At 40.8% G+C, this 21,990-nt stretch overlaps 1 protein-coding gene across 1 annotated transcript; it reads left to right on the top strand.

The window, feature by feature from the left end:
* Positions 1–864: 864 nt before the first annotated feature.
* LOC106608666 (phospholipid scramblase 2) lies at positions 865–20,830 on the top strand. Its single transcript, XM_014206757.3, has 8 exons — positions 865–1,003; positions 11,355–11,434; positions 15,393–15,751; positions 15,915–15,957; positions 16,084–16,304; positions 17,153–17,314; positions 17,541–17,702; positions 17,859–20,830. Exons 2-8 carry the CDS (start codon positions 11,422–11,424, stop codon positions 17,916–17,918), a joined length of 1,020 nt encoding a protein of 339 aa, XP_014062232.1. The 5' UTR covers positions 865–1,003; positions 11,355–11,421; the 3' UTR covers positions 17,919–20,830.
* The last annotated feature ends 1,160 nt before the right edge of the window (positions 20,831–21,990 follow it).

Raw genomic sequence — 21,990 nt, forward strand, 5'->3', positions numbered from 1 at the left:
TTTGTCGACTGAAAATTGTCGGGCCGTTTACAGGGTCGTTTCTAGCAAGTATTATGCTGCGTTCATAACCAGGTGGGAAGGTGGTAATTACCAGTTGTGAAGTCGTAAAACCAATTGGATGCATTCAGTGCTCTGAACTTGTTGAGAAATGCTGATTGGCTAATGGCCCACAAGCTACGTCAATCATGAACTAAAAGTAAAGATATCATGTTTGTAAACAAATTAGTTTTCAAAAATCATATAAATAGATAGGTTTTAAAAAATAATGTTTTGTTGCATTTAACTGCAGAAAATGCTGTTATCGAGGTCATTTCATTAGTAGGTGCGTCAAAGGGCATCATGTGGAAGAGGTTGGAGCTCAGGTATGATAGACAAGTTTCCCAATATTATAATTACCAGTTGAGGGACATTGAAGTGGATTTTCCCAGTCGTACGTGGTAAATAGCTTAACACCTTCCCACTTGGCTATGAACGCAGCATTAGCCTATGTTTTCCTCCCCTTTTCCCGCAAACCAGGGCTATGTTAAATTATACTTAAATAATTACTTTACCACATTGAATACTATGCTCTGTAAGAATAAGAAGGTATTGAAATCAATTGATACTCTTAAGCTTTTCAAATTTCTTTGAACGTAAAAATCCTGTGTGTGTTTATCTGTTTATGTTTTGTTAAAAAAAAAATTAAGAAGGATGTATGGATTTTTATAAAACATTAGAATCACGTCATATGGAATTGCAATAATAGTAATAATACAAATGTTTAGTACGAAAATGTTCTCGAACGTTGCAGAAAGAAATACCACAAAACGTTGCCTCCTTTACACAATTAGGTCAATTATGGGTCTTGTGACAGCCCCTAAAGGGGCGGGGTATGGAAAAGAAGACGAACGTAGCCGATAGCAAACAAGACTGGCAAGCAAGTAGGAATTTTCTTACTATTCTAATTGTCCTCAGTTTTTCGGGTGAAGAACCACCAAACAGCGCCTTTTTGGTCATCTGAAAGGTAAGACATTCCTGCCATCTCCCTCCCTTTCACTAATGTAAAGACAACGGACCACAAAGGTTAGAAAAGTTGTTTGGGTGTTCAACATGATTGAAAACATTAGGTTACAACCTTTTCTTCATCGTGTTTCTGGAGGTATTGAACAATGGAAAATATAGCCATTTATATGTACAGTGTTTATATAAACAACACTAACGATCAACATTTGCAGCAACAATAGCACAAAGTTACAGAACGTAGTGCTGAGCGATTAATCAAAATGTCGGTTATAATTCGGTTTTAAAAACAACTTATTGACCAACGTCTGTTCAACTACTTGAATCCCATTTCATACTTTTTTTCTTTGAGGTCAATACGCACATTACGCAGTTTCTCTAAAGAAAAATCAGGGGTGCATTCAGTACAATTTTACATTGTGGAACGTTCAAGGAAACGGTGCTGTACTGAACAACAGGGAGAGATTGGGGGAACGCTTTTAAAAAACATTTTAAGTCATTTTTTTAAATAAACACATCTAAAAACAGGAATAGTCACATGCAAACAAGCATACAAACACACTATTTACATTGCCAGGAATCCTAAACAAACAAATCATATTAATAATACACGTTTTAATTGCGTTTTTGTTTTTTATTTTAGTTAGTGGTGCCATATTGTTTAAACTCATTTATAAAGTGAAAAGTTAGGTTTTGAATTAGACCATTTGTGAATATGAAATTTACCTAGTATTATTAGCAGTTGAATTAAATATACTACATCTTAAATGTCAATTTCTGAAATAAATCATATCAAAACTATTAAAGTACAACCGGTCCTATTTTTTTGTAATAGAGTTCTGTAGGTCAATCCAAAACATTCTACTATAAATACAGGCAAAAAACAAATGCAAAATGGTCTCCTCCATTCCACAGAAATCAGTTATATTCAGCTTGAATCTTTCCAAAACATGCTTCACAGGATAAATTCTATGTAACGTTTTAAATGAAACTTTGTTACTGATACAATATTTGTTAGCAATTTTCCATGCTTTCCCCCATTGTATATCACCATAGATATTTGACCAAAGTAATCTTGCTGAGGGAATTGTAGTATCACAAACAATATTCCTAATCTGTTTATTACTACATTTATCTTTGACGTTAATATTGCCAATGAATATATTTTCATGTAAATCTGTTACTTACATCAACCACAGAGGAATTTAAGAGGCCACTCCGCTTTTATACACGTCACACATTGCTTCAATCCACACCTTGCCACTCCCACCGAACGGGAGCAAATGTACCTCCAAAGTCTGTTCAAGAACCGTTTTGGGGAAACGTGTCGGTCAGTACAAACTTTTCCGCAACGTAGCAAACGTTCTAGTGAACTGAACACACCTCAGATCAAGCCGGAACTGTGCAATCTAGTAGCGAGTTGTAGTTTCCAACAGGCCAATATTCGTATCTATATAGTTAAGCACAGCAAACGTGGTAATTAAAACCTCTTAAATGTCAAGTCCCCATATTTATTTTATTTGTGTTCATTCAATTCAGTCTGGGCTGAGAACGGTAGCCTCCATCTGCAAAAGCAGGGTTGGCTATTGATTTGTGCCTTCAAGTCTTTGGTATGACTTACTACCATATATGGGCATACAACTTTATAAGGCCAAGCCGATGACCTAATTTCAAGATTACTGCTACCTACATTCTGGTTACCGTTGTGACGCACAAACGAAATAAACACGGAATATGTTGATATACACTGAAAGCCAGGACTCCACAGATCATGAGGATATCTTATTTGTCTGCCTGTGACCTACCATTATTGATCATCAGCCCCGGGAGTCAAAATGTTTATTTTACACAACGTTTTCAACAAACAGCAAACATCTTACAAGGTAAGCTTAGATTTGGTCTGTCTTTGAGCTATAGCTACATTGGGGGGGGGGCTACATATGAACAAATCTAGCCTATTGCCAATTATATCTGATGTATGACTTAATGGCAACATAGATTGTCTTTGCGCATCAAAAATATGATGTTGCCTGCTTACGCTTTAGATCCCCTGTATGCCCATCTGGACAAGAGGAATAGCTATGTAATAGAGGTCGACCGTCTAATTGGAATGGCCGACTAATTAGGGACGATTTCAAGTTTTCATAACGATCGGTAATCAGCATTTTTGGAAACCGATTATGGCCGATTACATTGCACTCCACGAGGAGACTGCGTGGCAGGCTGACTACCTGTTATGCGAGTGCAGCAAGGAGCCAAGTTAAGGTGCTAGCTAGCATTAAACGTATCTTATAAAAACAATCAATCTTAACATAATCACTAGTTAACTACATGGTTGATGATATTACTAGTTTATCTAGCTTGTCCTGCGTTGCATATCATTGATGCGGTGCCTGTTAATTTATCATTGAATCACAGCCTACTTCGCCAAACGGGTGATTTAACAAGAGTAGTTCGCGAAAAAAGCACTGTCGTTGCACGAATGTACCTAACATAAACATCAATGCCTTTCTTAAAATCACTACACAAGTATATATTTTTAAACCTGCATATTTAGTTAATATTGCCTGCTAACATGAATTTCTTTTAACTAGGGAAATTGTGTCACTTCTCTTGCGTTCAGTGTAAGCAGAGTCAGGGTATATGCAGCAGTTTGGGCCGCCTGGCTCGTTGCGAACTGTGAAGACTATTTCTTCCTAACAAAGACAGCCAACTTCGCCAAACGGGGGATGATTTAACAAAGTGCCTTTGCGAAAAAGCACAATTGTTGCACGAATGTACCTAACCATAAACATCAATGCCTTTCTTAAAATCAATACACAGAAGTATATTTTTTTTAAACCTGCATATTTAGTTAAAATAAATTCATGTTAGCAGGCAATATTAACTAGGTAAATTGTGTCACTTCTCTTGCGTTCTGTGCAACAGAGTCAGGGTATATGCAACAGTTTGGGCCGCCTGGCTCGTTGCAAACTAATTTGCCAGAATTATGACAACATTGAAGGTTGTGCAATGTAACAGGAATATTTAGACTTATGGATGCTACCCGTTAGATAAAATATGGAACGGTTCCGTATTTCACTGAAAGAATAAACGTTCTGTTTTCGAAATGATAGTTTCCGGATTTGACCATATTAATGACCTAAGGCTCGTATTTATGTGTGTTATTATAATTAAGTCTGATTTGATAGAGTAGTCTGACTGAGCGGTGGTAGGCAGCAGCAGACTCGTAAGCATTCATTCAAGCAGCACTTTCCTGCATTTGCCAGCAGCTCTTCGCTGTGCGTCAAGCATTGCACTGTTTATGACTTCAAGCCTATCAACTCCCGAGATTAGGCTGGCAATACTAAAGTACCTATTAGAACATCCAATAGTCAAGGTATATGAAATACAAATGGTATAGAGAGAAATAGTCCTATAATAACTACAACCTAAAACTTCTTACCTGGGAATATTGAAGACTCATGTTAAAAGGAACCACCAGCTTTCATATGTTCTGAGCAAGGAACTTAAACGTTAGCTTTTTTACATGGCACATATTGCAATTTTACTTTCTTCTCCAACACTTTGTTTTTGCATTATTTAAACGAAATTGAACATGTTTCATTATTTATTTGAGGCTAAATTGATTTTATTGATGTATTATACTGTTAAAATAAGTGTTCATTCAGTATTGTTGTAATTGTCATATATATCGTCCGATTAATCAGTATCGGCTTTTTTTGGTCCTCCAATAATCGGCATCAGCTTTGAAAAATCATAATCGGTCGACCTCTACTATGTCAGAATGCTGTTCATTGACTACAGCTCAGCGTTCAATGCCATAGTACCCTCCAAGCTCATCATTAAGCTTAAGGCCCTGGCTTTCAACCCTGCCCTGTGCAATTGGGTCCTGGACTTTCTGACGGGCCGCCCCCAGGTGGTGAAGGTAGGAAACAAATCTCCACTTCGCTGATCCTCAACACTGGGGCCCCACAAAGGTGCATGCTCAACAACCTCCTGTACTCCCTGTTCACCCATGACTGCGTGGCCATGCACGCCTCTAACTCAATCATCAAGTTTGCAGACGACACAACAGTAGTGGGCTTGATTACCAACAACTACAAGAGCCTACAGGGAGGAGGTGAGGTCACTCGGAGCGTGGTGTCAGGAAAACAACCTCTCACTCAATGTCAACAAAACAAAGGAGATGATCGTGGACTTCAGGAAACAGCAGAGGGAGCACCCCGCTATCCACATCGACGGGACAGAAGTGGGGAAGGTGGAAAGTTTAAAACATTTTATTTTTTATTCCTCTGCGTACACACCACAAACAAACTGATATGGTCCACCCACACAGACTGCGTGGTGAAGAAGGCGCAACAGCGCCTCTTCAACCTCAGGAGGCTGAAGAAATTAGGCTTGTCACCTGTACAGATGCACAATCGAGAGCATCCTGTTGGGCTGTATCACCGCCTGGTATGGCAACTGCACCGCCCTCAACCCCAAGGCTCTTCAGATGGTAGTGTGGTCTGGTCTGCACAACGCATCACCGGGGGCAAACTACCTGCCCTCCAGGACACCTACAGCACCGGATGTCACAGGAGCCACTGCCTGTTTACCCCGCTATCATCCAGAAGGCAAGGTCACTACAGGTACATCAAAGCTGGGACCGAGAGACTGAAAAACAGCTTCTATCTCAAGGCCATCAGACTGTTAAACAGCCATCACTAACATAGAGACTGCTGCCAACATACAGACCCAAATCACTGGCCACTTTAATAAATGGATTTAATAAAGGTATCACTCACTTTAAATAATGCAACTTTAACAATGTTTACATATCCTACATTACCCATTTCATATGTACACTGGGGGGGGAAAAAGAATTTGATCCCCTGCTGATTTTGTACGTTTGCCCACTTACAAAGAAATGATCAGTCTCTAATTTTAATAGTAGGTTTATTTGAACAGTGAGAGACAGAATAACAACAAAAAAATCCTGAAAAACGCATGTAAAAAAATGTCCTAAAATGATTTGCATTTTAATGAGGGAAATAAGTATTTGACCCCTCTGCAAAACATGACTTAGTACTTGGTGGCAAAACCCTTGTTGGCAATCAGAGGTCAGACATTTCTTGTAGTTGGCCACCAGGTTTGCACACATCTCAGGAGGGATTTTGTCCCACTCCTCTTTGCAGATCTTCTCCAAGTCATTAAGGTTTCGAGGCTGACGTTTGGCAACTCAAACCTTCAGCTCCCTCCACAGATTTTCTATGAGATTAAGGTCTGGAGACTGGCTAGGCCACTCCAGGACCTTAATGTGCTTCTTCTTGAGCCACTCCTTTGTTGCCTTGGCCGTGTGTTTTGGGTCATTGTCATGCTGGAATACCCATCCACGACCCATTTTCAATGCCCTGGCTGAGGGAAGGAGGTTCTCACCCAAGACTTGACGGTACATGGCCCAGTCCATCGTCCCTTTGATGCGGTGAAGTTGTCCTGTCCCCTTAGCAGAAAAACACCCCCAAAGCCTAATGTTTCCACCTCCATGTTTGACGGTGGAGATGGTGTTCTTGGGGTCATAGGTAGCATTCCTCCTCCTCCAAATAAGGCGAGTTGAGTTGCTGTCAAAGCGCTCCATTTTGGTCTCATCTGACCACAACACTTTCACCAGCTGTCCTCTGAGTCATTCAGATGTTCATTGGCAGACTTCAGACGGGCATGTATATGTATTCTTGAGCAGGGGGAACTTGCGGGCGCTGCAGGATTTCAGTCCTTCACGGCGTAGTGTGTTACCAACTGTTTTCTTGGTGACTATGGTCCCAGCTGCCTTGAGATCATTGACAAGATCCTCCCGTGTAGTTCTGGGCTGACTCCTCACCGTTCTCATGATCATTGCAACTCCACGAGGTGAGATCTTGCATGGAGCCCCAGGCCGAGGGATATTGACAGTTCTTTTGTTTCTTCCATTTGCGAATAATCGCACCAAATGTTGTCACCTCACCAAGCTGCTTGGCGATGGTCTTGTAACCCATTCCAGCCTTGTGTAGGTTTACAATCTTGTCCCTGACATCCTTGGAGAGCTCTTTGGTCTTGGCCATGGTGGAGAGTTTGGAATCTGATTGATTGCTTCTGTGGATAGGTGTCTTTTATACAGGTAACAGACTGAGATTAGGAGCACTCCCTTTAACCTGTCTGGGAACGTGCCACCCTAGTCAACAGCCAGTGGAATCCGTCGCACGAAATACAAAACCTCATAAATGCTATAACTTCAATTTCTCAAACATATGACTATTTTACACCATTTTATAGATGCACCTCTCCTGAATCGAACCACGTTGTCTGATTTTTCAAAAAGGCTTTACAGCAAAAGCAAAACATTAGATTATGTTAGGAGAGTACCCTGCCAAAAAAAATCACACTGCCATTTTCAAAGCAACTAGATGCATCACAAATACCCAAAACACAGCTAAATGCAACACTAACCTTTGACAATCTTCATCAGATGACACTCCTAGGACATCATGTTACACAATACATGCATTTTTTTTGTTCGATAAAGTTCATATTTATATATAAAAACAGCATTTTACATCGGCGCGTGACGTTCAGGAAATATTTTCCCTCAAATGCTTCCAGTGAATCAGCGCTACAATTTACAAAATTACTATTCGAAAACATTGTTAAAATGTAATATTGTCAGTCAAAGAATTATAGATTAACATCTCGTGAATGCAACCGCATTGCCAGATTAAAAATAACTTTACTGGGAAATCACACTTTGCAATAAACGACGTGGTATGCCCAGAAAAATAGACTAGGCGATACATGTTAGCGCCATCTTGGAACCATCTAAAATCAAATATACTATTGTAAATATTCCCTTACCTTTGATTATCTTCATCAGAAGGCACTTCCAGGAATCCCAGGTCCACAACAAATGTAGTTTTGTTCTAAAAAGTTAATAATTTATGTCCCAATAGCTCCTTCTTGTTAGTGCGTTCCGAAGGCTACTCATAATGTACTGAAGCGCGCGGGACTTGTCGTCACGAATATGCCCAAAAAATATATTTACGTTCGTTCAAACATGTCAAACGTTGTATAACATACATCTTTAGGGCCTTTTTCAACCAGAGCTTCAATAATATTCAAGGCGGACGATTGCATTGTCTTACTAAACTTTTCGGAACAAAAGGGTTCCCATGGCCGCCCACGTCATAGTAGAAATGGCCCTCCCCCTGTGACCAACTTCCCAAGCCTCTCTTTGGGTCAGTTTCTACCATAGAAGACTCAAACCACTTTGTAAAGACTGTTGACATCTAGTGGAAGCCTTAGGAAGTGCTAAATGATTAATAAGTCCCTGTGTGTTTCAATGGCAAAGGCTTGAAGTGATTCCACACATCAGATTTCCACTTCCTGTTAGGATTTGTCTCAGGGTTTTGACTGCCATATGAGTTCTGTTATACTCACAGACACCATTCAAACAGTTTTAGAAACTTTGGAGTGTTTTCTATCCAAATCTACTAATTATATGCATATTCTATCCGGCCGTGCAAATACTGCCCCCTATCCCCAACAGGTTAAGAGTGTGCTCCTAATCTCAGCTCGTTACCTGTATAAAAGACACCTGGGAGCCAGAAATCTTTCTGATTTGAAAGGGGGTCAAATACTTATTTCCCTCATTAAAATGCAAATCAATTTATAACATTTCTGACATGCGTTTTTCTGGATATTTTTGTTGTTATTCTGTCTCTTCCCTTCCATTAAAATTATAGGCTGATCCTTTCTTTGTCAGTGGGCAAACGTACAAAATCAGCAGGGGATCAAATACTTTTTCCCCCCACTGTATATACTGTATTTCATACCAACTATTGCGTCATGCCTATGCCGCACAGCCATCGCTCGTCCATATATTTATATGTACATATTCTTTTTCCATCCATTTACACGTGTAAGGTAGTGGTGAATTTGTTAGATATTGCTGCACTGTTGGAACTAGAAGCACAAGCATTTCGCTACCCTCACATTAACATCTGCTAACCGTGTGTATGTGACAAATACAATTTGATTTGAACAATGTTTGAGAATTGTTTTAGTTTTTATAGTAAACAATTCACTTTTAAGCACACCCAGTGTGCAAAAACATTGCAATTACCACATTTGGACACTTTGGAGAGGTTAAAAGGACACTTGAATGTACCCTGTATACCCCATAACACCATCACAATGTTTGAGTGAGGTTGATATGATAGAAATGTTGTTTTAATACCATTTGGGGATTGCAAATATGTAATAGCACTGGGATTGTCTAATTTACAGACATATGCCACTTTGGAGAGGTTTTGGGACACTTGGTAACGTCCCGTGACCTCACCTGACACCACTTACTAAAACATCTGCCCATTTCTAGTTGTTAGGTCTATCAATCCCTTTTTTTCTGATATCGTTCACATGTTGTGGAATCCATCTGATGTGTTTCCAGCTCTGGGAATCAATAAATCACTTATAGCTTGTCAATGAAAGATGCCTTTCAAAATAAAAAATACATGTTATTGTGTGTTTGGTCTTGTGTATTCTGAATTGTATATCCTATCTTCTGATGACTTCAATGACCATAATCCATTGCCCGCCTGCCATGTTAGATTAGAGTGAGGGCAGAGAAATAAAGAGACAGAATAATACGCGATCGAGTATAGATTGCAGTTGTTTCAAGAGGTACAATATCTCTACCTGAAAGTGCATTAACTAAGTTATTGGTAGTTCAGCAGTCATACAAGTATGCCTTATTTACTTTGACAAACTACTAAAATAGTGATTTTTGTCAGACGGCATAGACAGCAGCTCTATAGAGATGAGAGGAGGACTTCGAATGAAATAATAGTAATAAAACAAATGTAATACAGTGCATTCAGAAAGTATCCAGACCCCTTTGCTTTTTCCACATTTTATGTTAAAGCCTTACTCTAAAATTGAGGGGGAAAATGTAATTTAATCAATCTACAAACAATACCCCATAATGAGAAAGTGAAAACAGTATTCAGACCCTTTGCTATGAGACTCAATTGAGTTCCAGTGTGTCCTGTTTCCATTGATCATCCTTGATTTGGAAAGGTACACACCTGTCTATATAAGGTCCCACAGTTGACAGTGCATGTCAGAGCAAAAACCAAGCCATGAGGTCGACGGAATTGTCCGTAGAGCTCTGAGACAGGATTGTGTCGAGGCACAGGGGAAGGGTACCCAAGAACACGGTGGCCTCCATAATTCTTAAATGGAAGAAGTTTGGAACCACCAAGACTCTTCCTAGAGCTGGCCACCCGGCCAAACTGAGCAATCGGGGGAGAAGGGCCTTTGTCAGGGAGGTGACCAAGAACCTGATGGGCACTCTGCCAGAGCTCTAGAGTTTCTCTGGGGAGATGTGAGAACCTTCCAGAAGGACAACCATCTCTGCAGCACTCCACCAATCAGGCCTTTATGGTAGTGGCCCACGGGAGCCACTCCTCAGTAAAATATACATGACAGCCTGCTTGGAGTTTGTCAAATAGCACCTAAAGGACTCTGACCTGAGAAACAAGATTCTTTGGTCTGATGAAACCAAGATTGAACTCTGGCCTGAATGCCAAGCGTCACATCTGGAGGAAACAACCTGTCACCATCCCTACGGTGAAACATGGTGGTAGCAGCATCATGCTGTGGGGATGTTTTTTCAGCGGCAGGGACTGGGAGACTAGTCAGGATCGAGGGGCAAGATGAATGGAGCGAAGTACAGAGGGATCCTTAATGAAAACCTGCTCCAGGACAACGACCTTAAGCACACAGCCAAGAGAACGCAGGAGTGGCTTTGGGACAAAGCTCTGACTTGAACCCGATCGAAAATGCACAGTAGAAAATGGTTGACCTCTGACTCATCACACCAATCCTCCAGTGGAGGTGGGTGGGAGGAGCAATAGGAGGACAGGCTCATTCCAATGGCTGGAATGGAATAAATGGAACATAGTCAAACGTGTTTTCCATGTTTGATACCATTCCAGCCATTACAATGAGTCCGTCCTCCTATTGCTCCTCCCACCAGCCTCTGCTGATATCCCCCATACACCTTGAAGCCTCAGAAAGACTTAGTGTGTGTGTACTGTGTATCATCAACCATGTTGCCTATCCACATGCTTTTAGAACATTGAGTGGCAAATTCACTTATGCATGTTTAGGATTTTATGTTTGAGAATATTAGAGGAGAAAGTTCCCTTTTTTTAATAGCGGCCTTGTTGTGAATAGATTGTCTAGACTGGTGGACATGTTTAGTGTCATTAACCCCCCCCCCCCCCCTGCTTTTCCTAGCACACGCCCACCGACCCTCTCATTTTCTCTTTGTCTCATAGCTATCCCGGTAGTGAACAACAGAGGAAGTCTGCCTGTTTCCCCTTTGCGTCCAGTAACTAAGTCATCATGTCAGCCCCAGGTAATGTTTTCTTCTCTACGTCTCTGTTGCTTTAGATATTATACTGGGTTGTTGCGATGTCCTCAAATTGCGTCTTTACATGTGTTCATATTGTTAATGTGATTCTGTTTGCCACCACTAACTCGTGAGTGTGAATTTTGTTTGGTTGAGTCTCCTGAATAAATGGATAACTTCACCTACTCCACATTCCTTCGAGGCCGGCCACTGAAACCTTACCCTCCCCAAAAGTGTTCAAATAGAGAGGATGTTTGAAATGGGTCACACTTTCGAAGAATCCCCCCCACACATGTCTTTAATAAATTCAAATGTTGATACATTTTAAATACGTAATGACAAATGTTCTTTGCGTGCCCAATTTTTGTTGTTGTATTTTTCCATTCAGTTGTTTACAAAAGGAAAACGTGCTAACGTCTATGCTATGGACCTTTCCATTCTTGTAGGTGTGTCTGTAATCTGGGGGAAATTTCTCAGTAAAAAGCTAGTTAACTTGGTCTGTTTTCCTTCCTTGGAGGTAGTGATGGGTCTACTATTCAGTGGGTTGCTCTGCGCACATCTTTTAATTTTTCAGATGCTGGTTAAAAAAAAAACAATCCAATGTAAAATGACACCTGCACTGTGATTCATACAACCCCAAAATGATGTCTTCCTACAAAGGGAGATATTTGTCACTGGCACTAGTTTTTAAGAGGGCTTCTCCTACCAGGTTGCAGTCAGGAAACAACGCTCCATTACTGTCTGACTGGATGCGTTCTTCCATTTACAAGTCAAATGACTAGCAAAATACATTAGGGACTTATGTTAGGAGCCTTTGTTTGTCTCTACCCTGACCGTCCCTCAATAAGTTGTTTAACCACTGTTGGGTCAGGGTACTGTCCTGGGAACTGAGGTTAACTTAAGTGTTGTGAGTTTGATCGTAAATGAGGAAATGCGCTTGTCTGTAATAGTCGGCTTTTAACATGCCCAGTCAGATTTCAATATTTGGTACACTAATGCTCTAATTGACAGTATAGTGTATATGAACCTTGAGGTAATACAAAAGTCGTTTTGAGTGTTGAGAGAGGAATATAAAAACAAGTACACATATTTCCACTGTGTGTCTGGGTGGGTGTGGGCAGCAGTTCACACCAACCCATAGACACATGGATGTTGGTTCACTGAGGTGTCAACACAGACGTGGTGTGTATTTATGAAACCACTGATGGGCAGGAAGTGTTCTAGTAACTGTCAAACGTCTTCTAGATATTATAAACAAACTACTTTAGTACACTAGTTATACTAGTGGAGACTCATATCTCCCTCACTAGCTTTAAGCACCAGCTGTCAGAGCAGCTCACAGATCACTGCACCTGTACATAGCCCATCTGTAAACAGCCCATCTATCTACCTACCTCCTCCCCATACTTTTATTTATTTATTTATCTTGCTCCTTTGCACCCCAGTATCCCTACTTGCACATTCATCTTCTGCACATCTACCATTCCAGTGTTTAATTGCTATATTGTAATTACTTCACCACCATGGCATATTTATTGCCTTAACTCCCTTATCTTACCTCATTTGCACTCTCTGTATATACACTTTTTGTTTTCTTTTGTTCTACTGTATTATTGACTGTTTTGTTTATTCCATGTGTAACTCTTGTGTTGTTGTATGTGTCGAATTGCTATGCTTTATCTTGGCCTGGTCACAGTTGCAAATGAGAACTTGTTCTCAACTAGCCTACCTGGTTAAATAAAGCTGAAATAAAAAATAAAATACACCTTAACTTCTTTGGGATCTGGGGGCAGTATTGAGTAGCTTGGATGAATAAGGTGCCCAGAGTAAACTGCCTGCTACTCTGGCCCAGAAGCTAGGATATGCATAGTATTAGTATATTTGGATAGAAAACACTCTGAAGTTTCTAAAAATGTTTGAATGATGTCTGTGAGTATAACAGAACTCATATAGCAGGCAAAAACCTGAGAAAAATCCAACCAGGAAGTGGGAAATCTGAGGTTTGTAATTTTTCAAGTGATTGCCTATCCAATGTACAGTATCTGTGGGGTCATTTTGCACTTCCTAAGGCTTCCACTAGATGTCAACAGTCTTTAGAACGTTGTTTCAGGCTTCTACTGTGAATGGGGAGAGAATAAGAGCTATTGGAATCGGGTGTCTGGAAAATTGGCATGAGCTCAGTCATGTGCGCAGCCGTGAGCGAGCTGAGTTCCTTTTCATTTCTGAAGACAAAGAAATTGTCCGGTTGGAATATTATTGAAGATTTATGATAAAAACATCCTAAAGATTGATTCTATACATCATTTGACATGTTTCTACAAACTGTAATGCAACTTTTTTGATTTTTCATCTGGACTTCGTCTGGCATGCGCCTTCCGCATTTGGAATAGTGAACTGAACGCGCGAACAAAAAGGAGGTATTTGGACATAAATATGGACTATCGAAACAAAACAAACATTTATTGTGGAACTGGAATTCCTGGGAGTGCATTCCGATGAAGATCATCAAAGGTAAGTGAATATTTTATAATGCTATTTATGACTTTTGTTGACTCCAACATGGCGGGTATCTGTATGGCTTGTTTTGGTGTCTGAGCACTGTACTCAGATTATTGCATTGTGTGCTTTTGCCGTAAAGCTTTTTTGAAATCTGACACAGCAGTTGCATTAAGGAGAAGTGTATCTTTATTTCTATGTAAAACACTTGTATCTTATATCAATTTTTATGATGAGTATTTCTGTAAATTGATGTGGCTCCCTGCAAAATCACTGGATGTTTTAGAGGCAAAAATTACTGAACAACGCACCAATGTAAACTGAGATTTTTGATATAAATATGAACTTTATCGAACAAAACATGCATGTATTGTGTAACATGAAGTCCTATGAGTGCCATCTGATGAAGATCATCAAAGGTTAGTGATTAATTTGATCTCTTTCTGCTTTTTGTGACTCCTCTCTTTGGCTGGAAAATGGCAGTTTTTTTGTGACTAGGCGCTGACCTAACAATCATATGGTATGCTTTCGCCGTAGTCTTTTTGAAATCAGACACTGTGGCTGAATTAACAAGAAGTTAAGTTTTAAAATGGTGTATAATACTTGTATGTTTGAGGAATTTGAATTGAGTTTTGTTGTTTTGAATTTGGCGCCCTGCAATTTCACTGGCTGTTGAGGCGTCCTACATATCCCAGAGAGGTTAACAAGCAACTGTTTTTCTTAACTTTACAAACAAGAAACCGGTTTTATCTGACTGAAATGGTGGCTTAAAGCTTGCTCCAAGAGGACTGTTTTTGTTTTGAGTATGCTGTATGCTGTGTTTTGAACACTATCTTTTTGCATGGGTTATATTTATGATTAGAGTTTACTTCCCACCATTGCAGTCAGACAGATTTGAATGCGTTATTTTCCTGTAGCCATACTGAATGTCTGTCTATAGCAGTCCATCCACTGCCTGATGAGAATAGTAAGCAGTGGTAGAGATGCTTTTACTGGAATTAGATTCTGAGCAGGAGGAGAGCAGGCCTACAGCTGATTCTTGGCAACAAATCCCACCATAGTGCAATGCCCCCTGGGTACACCCCCCCCCCCCCCCCCCCCCCCAGGATTTGTATAATGTTATTTCGATAAGAATTTGAAACCAGAGCTTGGCGTATAAAAGGCTGACTATGTTGATGTGAACTGTGTGTGATGATTATTGGGATAATCACGTAGCGACTGAGTTTGCTGGATACAATACTTTTGTTCCTTGCAGTTTCCTTTGAAACGGGTGTGGTGTTGGGAATCCATTTTATGTCTAACAATACGGCCCATTTTTGTTAAGCAAAAGAGTAATTTATTTTATGTAGAATCTCCAATACACTTCATGAGCCACCAGTTCACACCCCCCACATACTTGCATCTATAACTCCACATTAATGTTTAGCTTTCTATTTATATGAATATATTTATGTATTTCCTCCTATAGGTTACCCATCCCCTCACCAAGGTCCTGGAAGTTACTCCATGGCCCCATACCCTGTTCCTCAGGGGGGGTATGGTGACCCTAACCAAGCTCCACCACCGGTTGGCTTCCATATGGGTTACAACCACCAACAACCCCAGCCAGGCCACCCAGTTATGTACCAACCTGGACCAGTAGGCCAGGGCCCAGGTCCTATGCCCATGCCTGAATATGGTGCACCTCAGATGGGTCCTAGCCCAGGCTATGGTGGTCCCGGGCCCGAATATGGTGCGCCTAACTCAGGGCCTCATGCAGCCATCTCCCCAGCCCCTGCAGGAGTTGTGCCAGTTGGAGTTCCACCTGGTCTGGAGTACCTAACACAGGTAGGTTAGGCTGGGGAGGATTGACATAACAGGTTGTCAAATCCACTGATTTCACCAACATCATCTGTTGTCACAGTGTAAATGCTGGGGTTTGTTTTCTTCCATTCTCTCTATCCATATCTATCGCGCTCTCTCTCTCTCTCCTGTGTTTTCCATGTTTCAGATTGACCAGATCCTTATACACCAAAAAGTGGAGTTGCTGGAAGGTGAGCTTGCTCGTCTTCTCTTAGTATAGAGATCAGGACGAAAGCTGGTAAAATGACCACCGTTTTTTAACTCGCCTCTCACCATCCCCTCCCCTCTTTCTTCTCCCTCTGTTTTCCTCTCCTCAGCGTTCATCGGCTTTGAGACCAACAACCAGTACGAGATCAAGAACAGCCTTGGTCAGAAGATCTACAAGGCCAAAGAGAAGAACGACTGCTGCACGCGCAACTGCTGCGGCGCCCTGCGCAGCTTCGACATGAAGATCAAGGACAACATGGACCGTGAGGTCATCCGCCTCATACGACCCTTCCGCTGTGCCTCTTGCTGGTGCCCCTGCTGCCTGCAGGAGGTATGATGGCATGCTGAACGCTGACAAATATTTCATTACTTTGACTATATAAACAGGACCCCAACCATGAGGGGGGAAAAAAATATATAAGAACGATGATATATACTAACATATTAAGACTCAACATGATGGCTTTTTTGTGTTATATATATTACACGCGCACACAAAATCATCATGTTGAGTCTTAACGTTAGTAGTAAAGGGACAGGGTACCTAAAATGCAATTGGTTTATTTACCCTCAGGTTAGCATTGTACATACAATTTTGCTAAAAAGTGGTAATAAAAGCATGCAAACTATTGGACTGGAAGCCATTTTGGATTGTCCTAACGTCTCCCCAGTCCCTCTGCTTTGTAAAGACTCATGAATGACACTGAATGGTCCTTTGTCAGTTCAAACCCTCTCTGACTGTCCTGATCTGGTGCCATCACTTCACCTTTTAAGCTCTCTATTGAATCACATTGCTGGCAGGCTAACTACAGTACATTCCCATGAGATGTCAACGTCCCTTCTGACTGCACTTTCACACATTTAATTCAGCATCTATGGAGACATAGCCCCACTGTTACCATGTGAAGCATGGTACCTTTTGTCTTTGCAATGGTTGCTAAGCCAATAGAATACACCAATGCACTTCTCAAATCAGTGCCATATTTCATGTCGATGCGAGTTTTGCAGTAACCAAAGCACCTGCTATTTCAAGCCACAATGTAAGGACCGAAGCCTGATTTAAAAAATAAAAATAAATAAAATGAGACATTTTAAATCTAGATTTTTTTTGTTTTTTTATTAATTTATTTTTAAGCGCGGTCAAATACCTTTCTAATTTGCGATGCGTGTGTCCCCCAGCTTGAGGTCCAAGCCCCGCCTGGCACCACCATAGGCTATGTGTCCCAGGACTGGAACCCCTGTGTGCCCAAGTTCTCCATCAAGGGGGCCAACAAGGAGACCGTGATGAAGCTGGAGGGACCCTGCTTCGCATGCAACTGCTGCGGGGACGTCAACTTTGAGGTGAGGGGTCATAAACCCGGGGGTGAAACCACTTCATGTCATCCAATGGAGGCACTTGGGAGTTCAGCTTCCATCGAGTTGACTATTTTTCTCTACCAAATATAAATCCACCTTGACCTCTACCAAATATAAATCCACCTTGTAGACCAGAAAAGATTGTTGCTTATCAGGCAAGGTGGAAAAATTAGCATTGTAGTAAAGTCTACACACCCATCCAATCCTTTAGCTGACGGGGAAAGATGGAGGCAAGCCCATCGGCCGCATCAGTAAGCAGTGGAGTGGCCTGCTAAAGGAGGTCTTCACCGACACAGATAACTTTGGCATCCAGTTCCCCCTGGACATGGACGTCAAGATGAAGGCCGTGCTCATGGGCGCCTGCTTCCTCATTGTGAGTCCGTCTGTTTAAATAAAGATATATTCAATTCAAATGTAGATTTTTCTAATCACAGAACTTGATGGGTAAGGCCTATCACTGAGCTAATAAGATGTGCATTTGTTGGAGGAAATTTCGTTGACATTTTCTTTCCTCTATTTCGCTTCATAGGATTTCATGTTCTTCGAGAAGGTCGGCGACATGAACCAGCGCAACACAGTCTTCTCGTAACAAAGGAAAAAGGAGGGAAAGACCGAGCGCTTGATTCAATGCACTCTGTTTTTCGGTTCCTGTTCGGAACCCGCTTTTTTTTCAGATTCCGGATGAAACTCCTTTCTTATTCCAAAGCTTAGAGGAAGCTGCCATTCCATGCCAGTCCCAGAACTCTTTTTGTGAAACACCGCATGAGACCTTATCTGACGATGAGCTTTCCTTTGCGCCAAAATTGCCTTTCTGGACTGTTTCTGTCTATCCGTCACAATGTAAGAATCAGCAAGGTTTTCTTTTCTTTTTTTTTCTTCTTCATATGTTTTCTTTTAAAATTGATTTATTTTATCTGTAGTGTGGGTTTCAGTACAGTATAGATGGAAAAGTACCAGTTTTATATCAACCTAAATTTACATTCTTAAATCTACATTCCAGATTTTTTGGGTGGCAACCACTTGAATAACATGCAGTTTAAGAAGAAATATTAGGCACTACATTTTGTGATTTCTGTTTTGCATTGATATTTAGCATCATGTCATTCATAAGCCAAATGTATATGTTAATACATGTCCATCTTTCTAAACCTGAACCAGCCAGTATTACTGTAGTGATCTTGGTAATTTCATGATTTAGTCTAGTACTTATAAAGAGATTGTAGAATTTGCATGTACAATACTATAGTAACTATACCAGCTAACTATACCACCGTATCATATTTTGTAAGACGATCATGCCCATAACCATACTTATGAGCTATGGTGAAAACTAGTCGTTTGAAAGACTGTGACACTACCAGTAATGGGAGAAGGCTCATTCTGACTAGGAATGCTTGTGCTAAATGTGTAGGAAAATCGGATAGTTGTAGATATGTTTATGTATTCTAAAGTGCTCTTTCTCTAGCCTTGTCTCATACAGTATGTGTAACTATGTTGTCATGCCACACAGAAGAGTTGGCTACAGCACATGCAGTAGAGGTCAACGAGGCTGCTCTTTCCCTGCCTCTTTTCTCTTGGTTTGTCTCCCTGACTTTGTGCATTGTTTGCGGTGTGCATGGTCTGTTCGGTTGCTATGGAGACTGTCACTCCTTTTTCTTCTCTAGAGATGAAATCTGCCAGTAGAAACCGAAAGGAAGAGGGGGAAACCGGAAAAAGAGATGTGGGTAGATAGAGGGAAATAGTGGGTGGGAGAGAACATTACTGAACATTGAGGTCAGGCGGTTAGCCTCTAACCGCCTGGAAAATAAGAGTCAGGAAAACACTTTACTTTCCTGTGTAACCATGCTATTATATTAGTGAAAGGATGCCTTACCAATTGTGTTGGGAAGTATACTGTACTTACCCGGCATAAATCCTTAATGGCTGTTTAAACAGATTTGAATGTCTGTTTCAATGTCCACTTGCATACTACTTAGAATGTATGGCCAATACATTAATACATTCTAAGTAGTATGCTAGTATGGACATTGGAATGTTACCATGTGATTGGGAGGAGTAAATTAACAGTTCAGTGGAACTGTGGCGCAAATGTTGCGAAGAGTAGTCGTCCTTGGAACAAAGCGTTAAGTCTTTAACCTTTATGTCACTTATTGGTGTGTCTCAAGTTACCATAGAGATGGATAGAGGACTCTTGTGCCCAAAAGCCTGTTTTAGCATGGGCAGTGCCATTGAGGACTTTCACCAGTTGAAGTAGTTAACTGGGTGGGACTTCCTATGGGTTAAAGAAGGATCACATAATTCCATCTGGGTCATCAGGAGGGATCAGCCAGTTAATTATACTCGTAAGCAATCATTCCACAGCTGCAGGTGACAGTAAATTGCAAATATTGGCTTTATACCTGTTTAAACACATTCCAGGTTGCAGTACCCTTTCAATTTGTTTACTCATAGAAGGAGTAGACAAAGAAAATGGACTGCTTTAAAGAGTGACTGTCTTTAAAAAGCAAGGAAGAGCTTTGAAAACAGCTTCCATATGAGTAAGTTATTCTAGTGTCAAACTTGACTACATAGTGTATATAGGATAATTTTGGTCATAAAGTCAGTCTCGTCTAAAACTGAGTTTGGAACAACGGGTAAATTAATGTTGGGATTTGATGATGTCCATTTGCCCACTAACATGGGGTGAACAGCTTCATTGATTGCTCTCTATCCAATAGCATAGACAGTGAGACAGACCTGTCCAGCAGCTCCGACTTTAAGACGACACGTCGCATATTTAACTTGCGAAATACTGCACCAAACACCTTTAGTTAGATGTAAAATTGAAAAAATAAAACATCCTCTTCAAAAACGTCAATTAATTAGATTTCTTGAGTTGAATCTTTGATTCATTCTTGGGATTTTGAGGAAGTTATATGGACTTCTGCGTCTGCAGTGTCTCATGGGGGGACAAACATCATTAACCAAACACCAAATCGGTCAGGAAACACACCTCCAAGACTAAAATCACATTTTTCTAATGAGCAACAGCAAAACACACGTGCAAATCAACGTGTTCAGTAGCTCTTTAATGGAGATGCCCATGCGCTCACAGATGCCATATCACAGATGCCATAATGGGACAGATACAAAGAAGAGTCCTCTATCAGTCTCTCTGGTCTAAATGGATAACGTGTCCCTGGGGGGGGGGGGGAGGAGGGGGTTCACAAAAGTGCCTTTTTACATCCCAACTAACTTCACTGTCAAAATGTCCAAATTGTTTCCCTATTGTAATGTACTACTTTGGGCGAGCCATTTTGGACTCACAAAGTATCTGTCGATGACTTCTCCAAAGCCACTATCATGAAGCATTGAAATAGTGTCATATTGCTGTTTCAATTTAATATAGGCTATACTTTATACAAGGTGAGATTGTATTATTGCCATTACTGTACTCTGTATGTGATAGCTTAATGTTCCGTTTGTGTGTAAGCATGACCCCTATAAAGGAAATGGCCAATGGATGTGTTTCTAGTGCATTTTGTTTCTAGTGCATTTTGTACGTTTTCATGGGGTACGGTGTTCACTCTTTTTACGCAGTGTTTTTAGTTTTGAGAACCTGACCATAGGCAACAGCAGTGACTGATGCAAACTAGCCACTTGTAAAATGCAATCATTAAAAATAACCTCTGTGATCTCCATCTTGCTAGCTATTATTTTGTATTTTATTCAAGTGGATAGGGTAGTGAAATATGAAGTGATGTAGTTCTTCTATGCCAAACTGGCGTTCGTTCACGTACAGATGTGTTGAGGTGAACATTTGAAAATTCTGGGAGGCCACCCGGATGTGTAGAGGCTGCATTGTTTGTGGATAGTGCTTGGTGTGTGCATTAGGCAAATATGTCAAACATTTAAATGCTTTGGTGCAAGTGGAGATGTTTTGTACCATTTTTGTTAACATTTTCCTGGGAACCTTTTCCAAATGTTATGTTTGTTTTTTTTTACATACAAAAAAAAAACCTCACTCCAAATTGTTTGTCAAAATCAATGGCAGATCGATTTAAGAAAACCAATCTTGTTCTGAGGCAGAAACTGTGATTGCTTGCATAAAAGTAACCAATCTCCACCCGGAGGATTTACAGTATAACGCAACTAATTAAACCTACACCTCAGCCTTTCCTTGTTTTTTTTGTTCTGTCCTCGACTTCTGGAACCATCAGCAGGAAATATTTTGCTTTCCTTGAAACCTCTGCTTCTTTTTTTTTTTTTGAACAGGAGGAAAGGACATGCAATATTTGTCCAATCTCAGTTCATGTCCAACCTCAGCTAATTTCAAAGTTGGGGTGGGATTCAATCTGAACCGAGTAGTAGCTCGCTTGACATGTAGAGGTAGTTTCCAGAGTCGACATCTGCAGCATTAAACCTTGAATGCCATCTCAGAATTGCTGACAGCGCTTAGACAGTATTTGTCAACTTGTTAATAAAAGCCTGGCTCTGGTGTTTGACTTTTCATCTATGAAGTTGTGGGTTCTGCTTCTGACCAGGAAGAAATGTGTGAAGGAATAAGTGGCACAGGTGTAAGGAGCTTGCCTCTGAATCCTGATGTGGGTTAGATCCCAGCCTTGGCACTTGAGTGTGGTTGTGTTGACTTTGCGGTGGTTGGAAGACTAATCGGGGTTGAT

The sequence above is a fragment of the Salmo salar genome, chromosome 07 (assembly GCF_965601325.2).
Source record: "Salmo salar chromosome 07, fSalSal1, whole genome shotgun sequence".
Taxonomy (NCBI): Eukaryota; Metazoa; Chordata; class Actinopteri; order Salmoniformes; family Salmonidae; genus Salmo; species Salmo salar.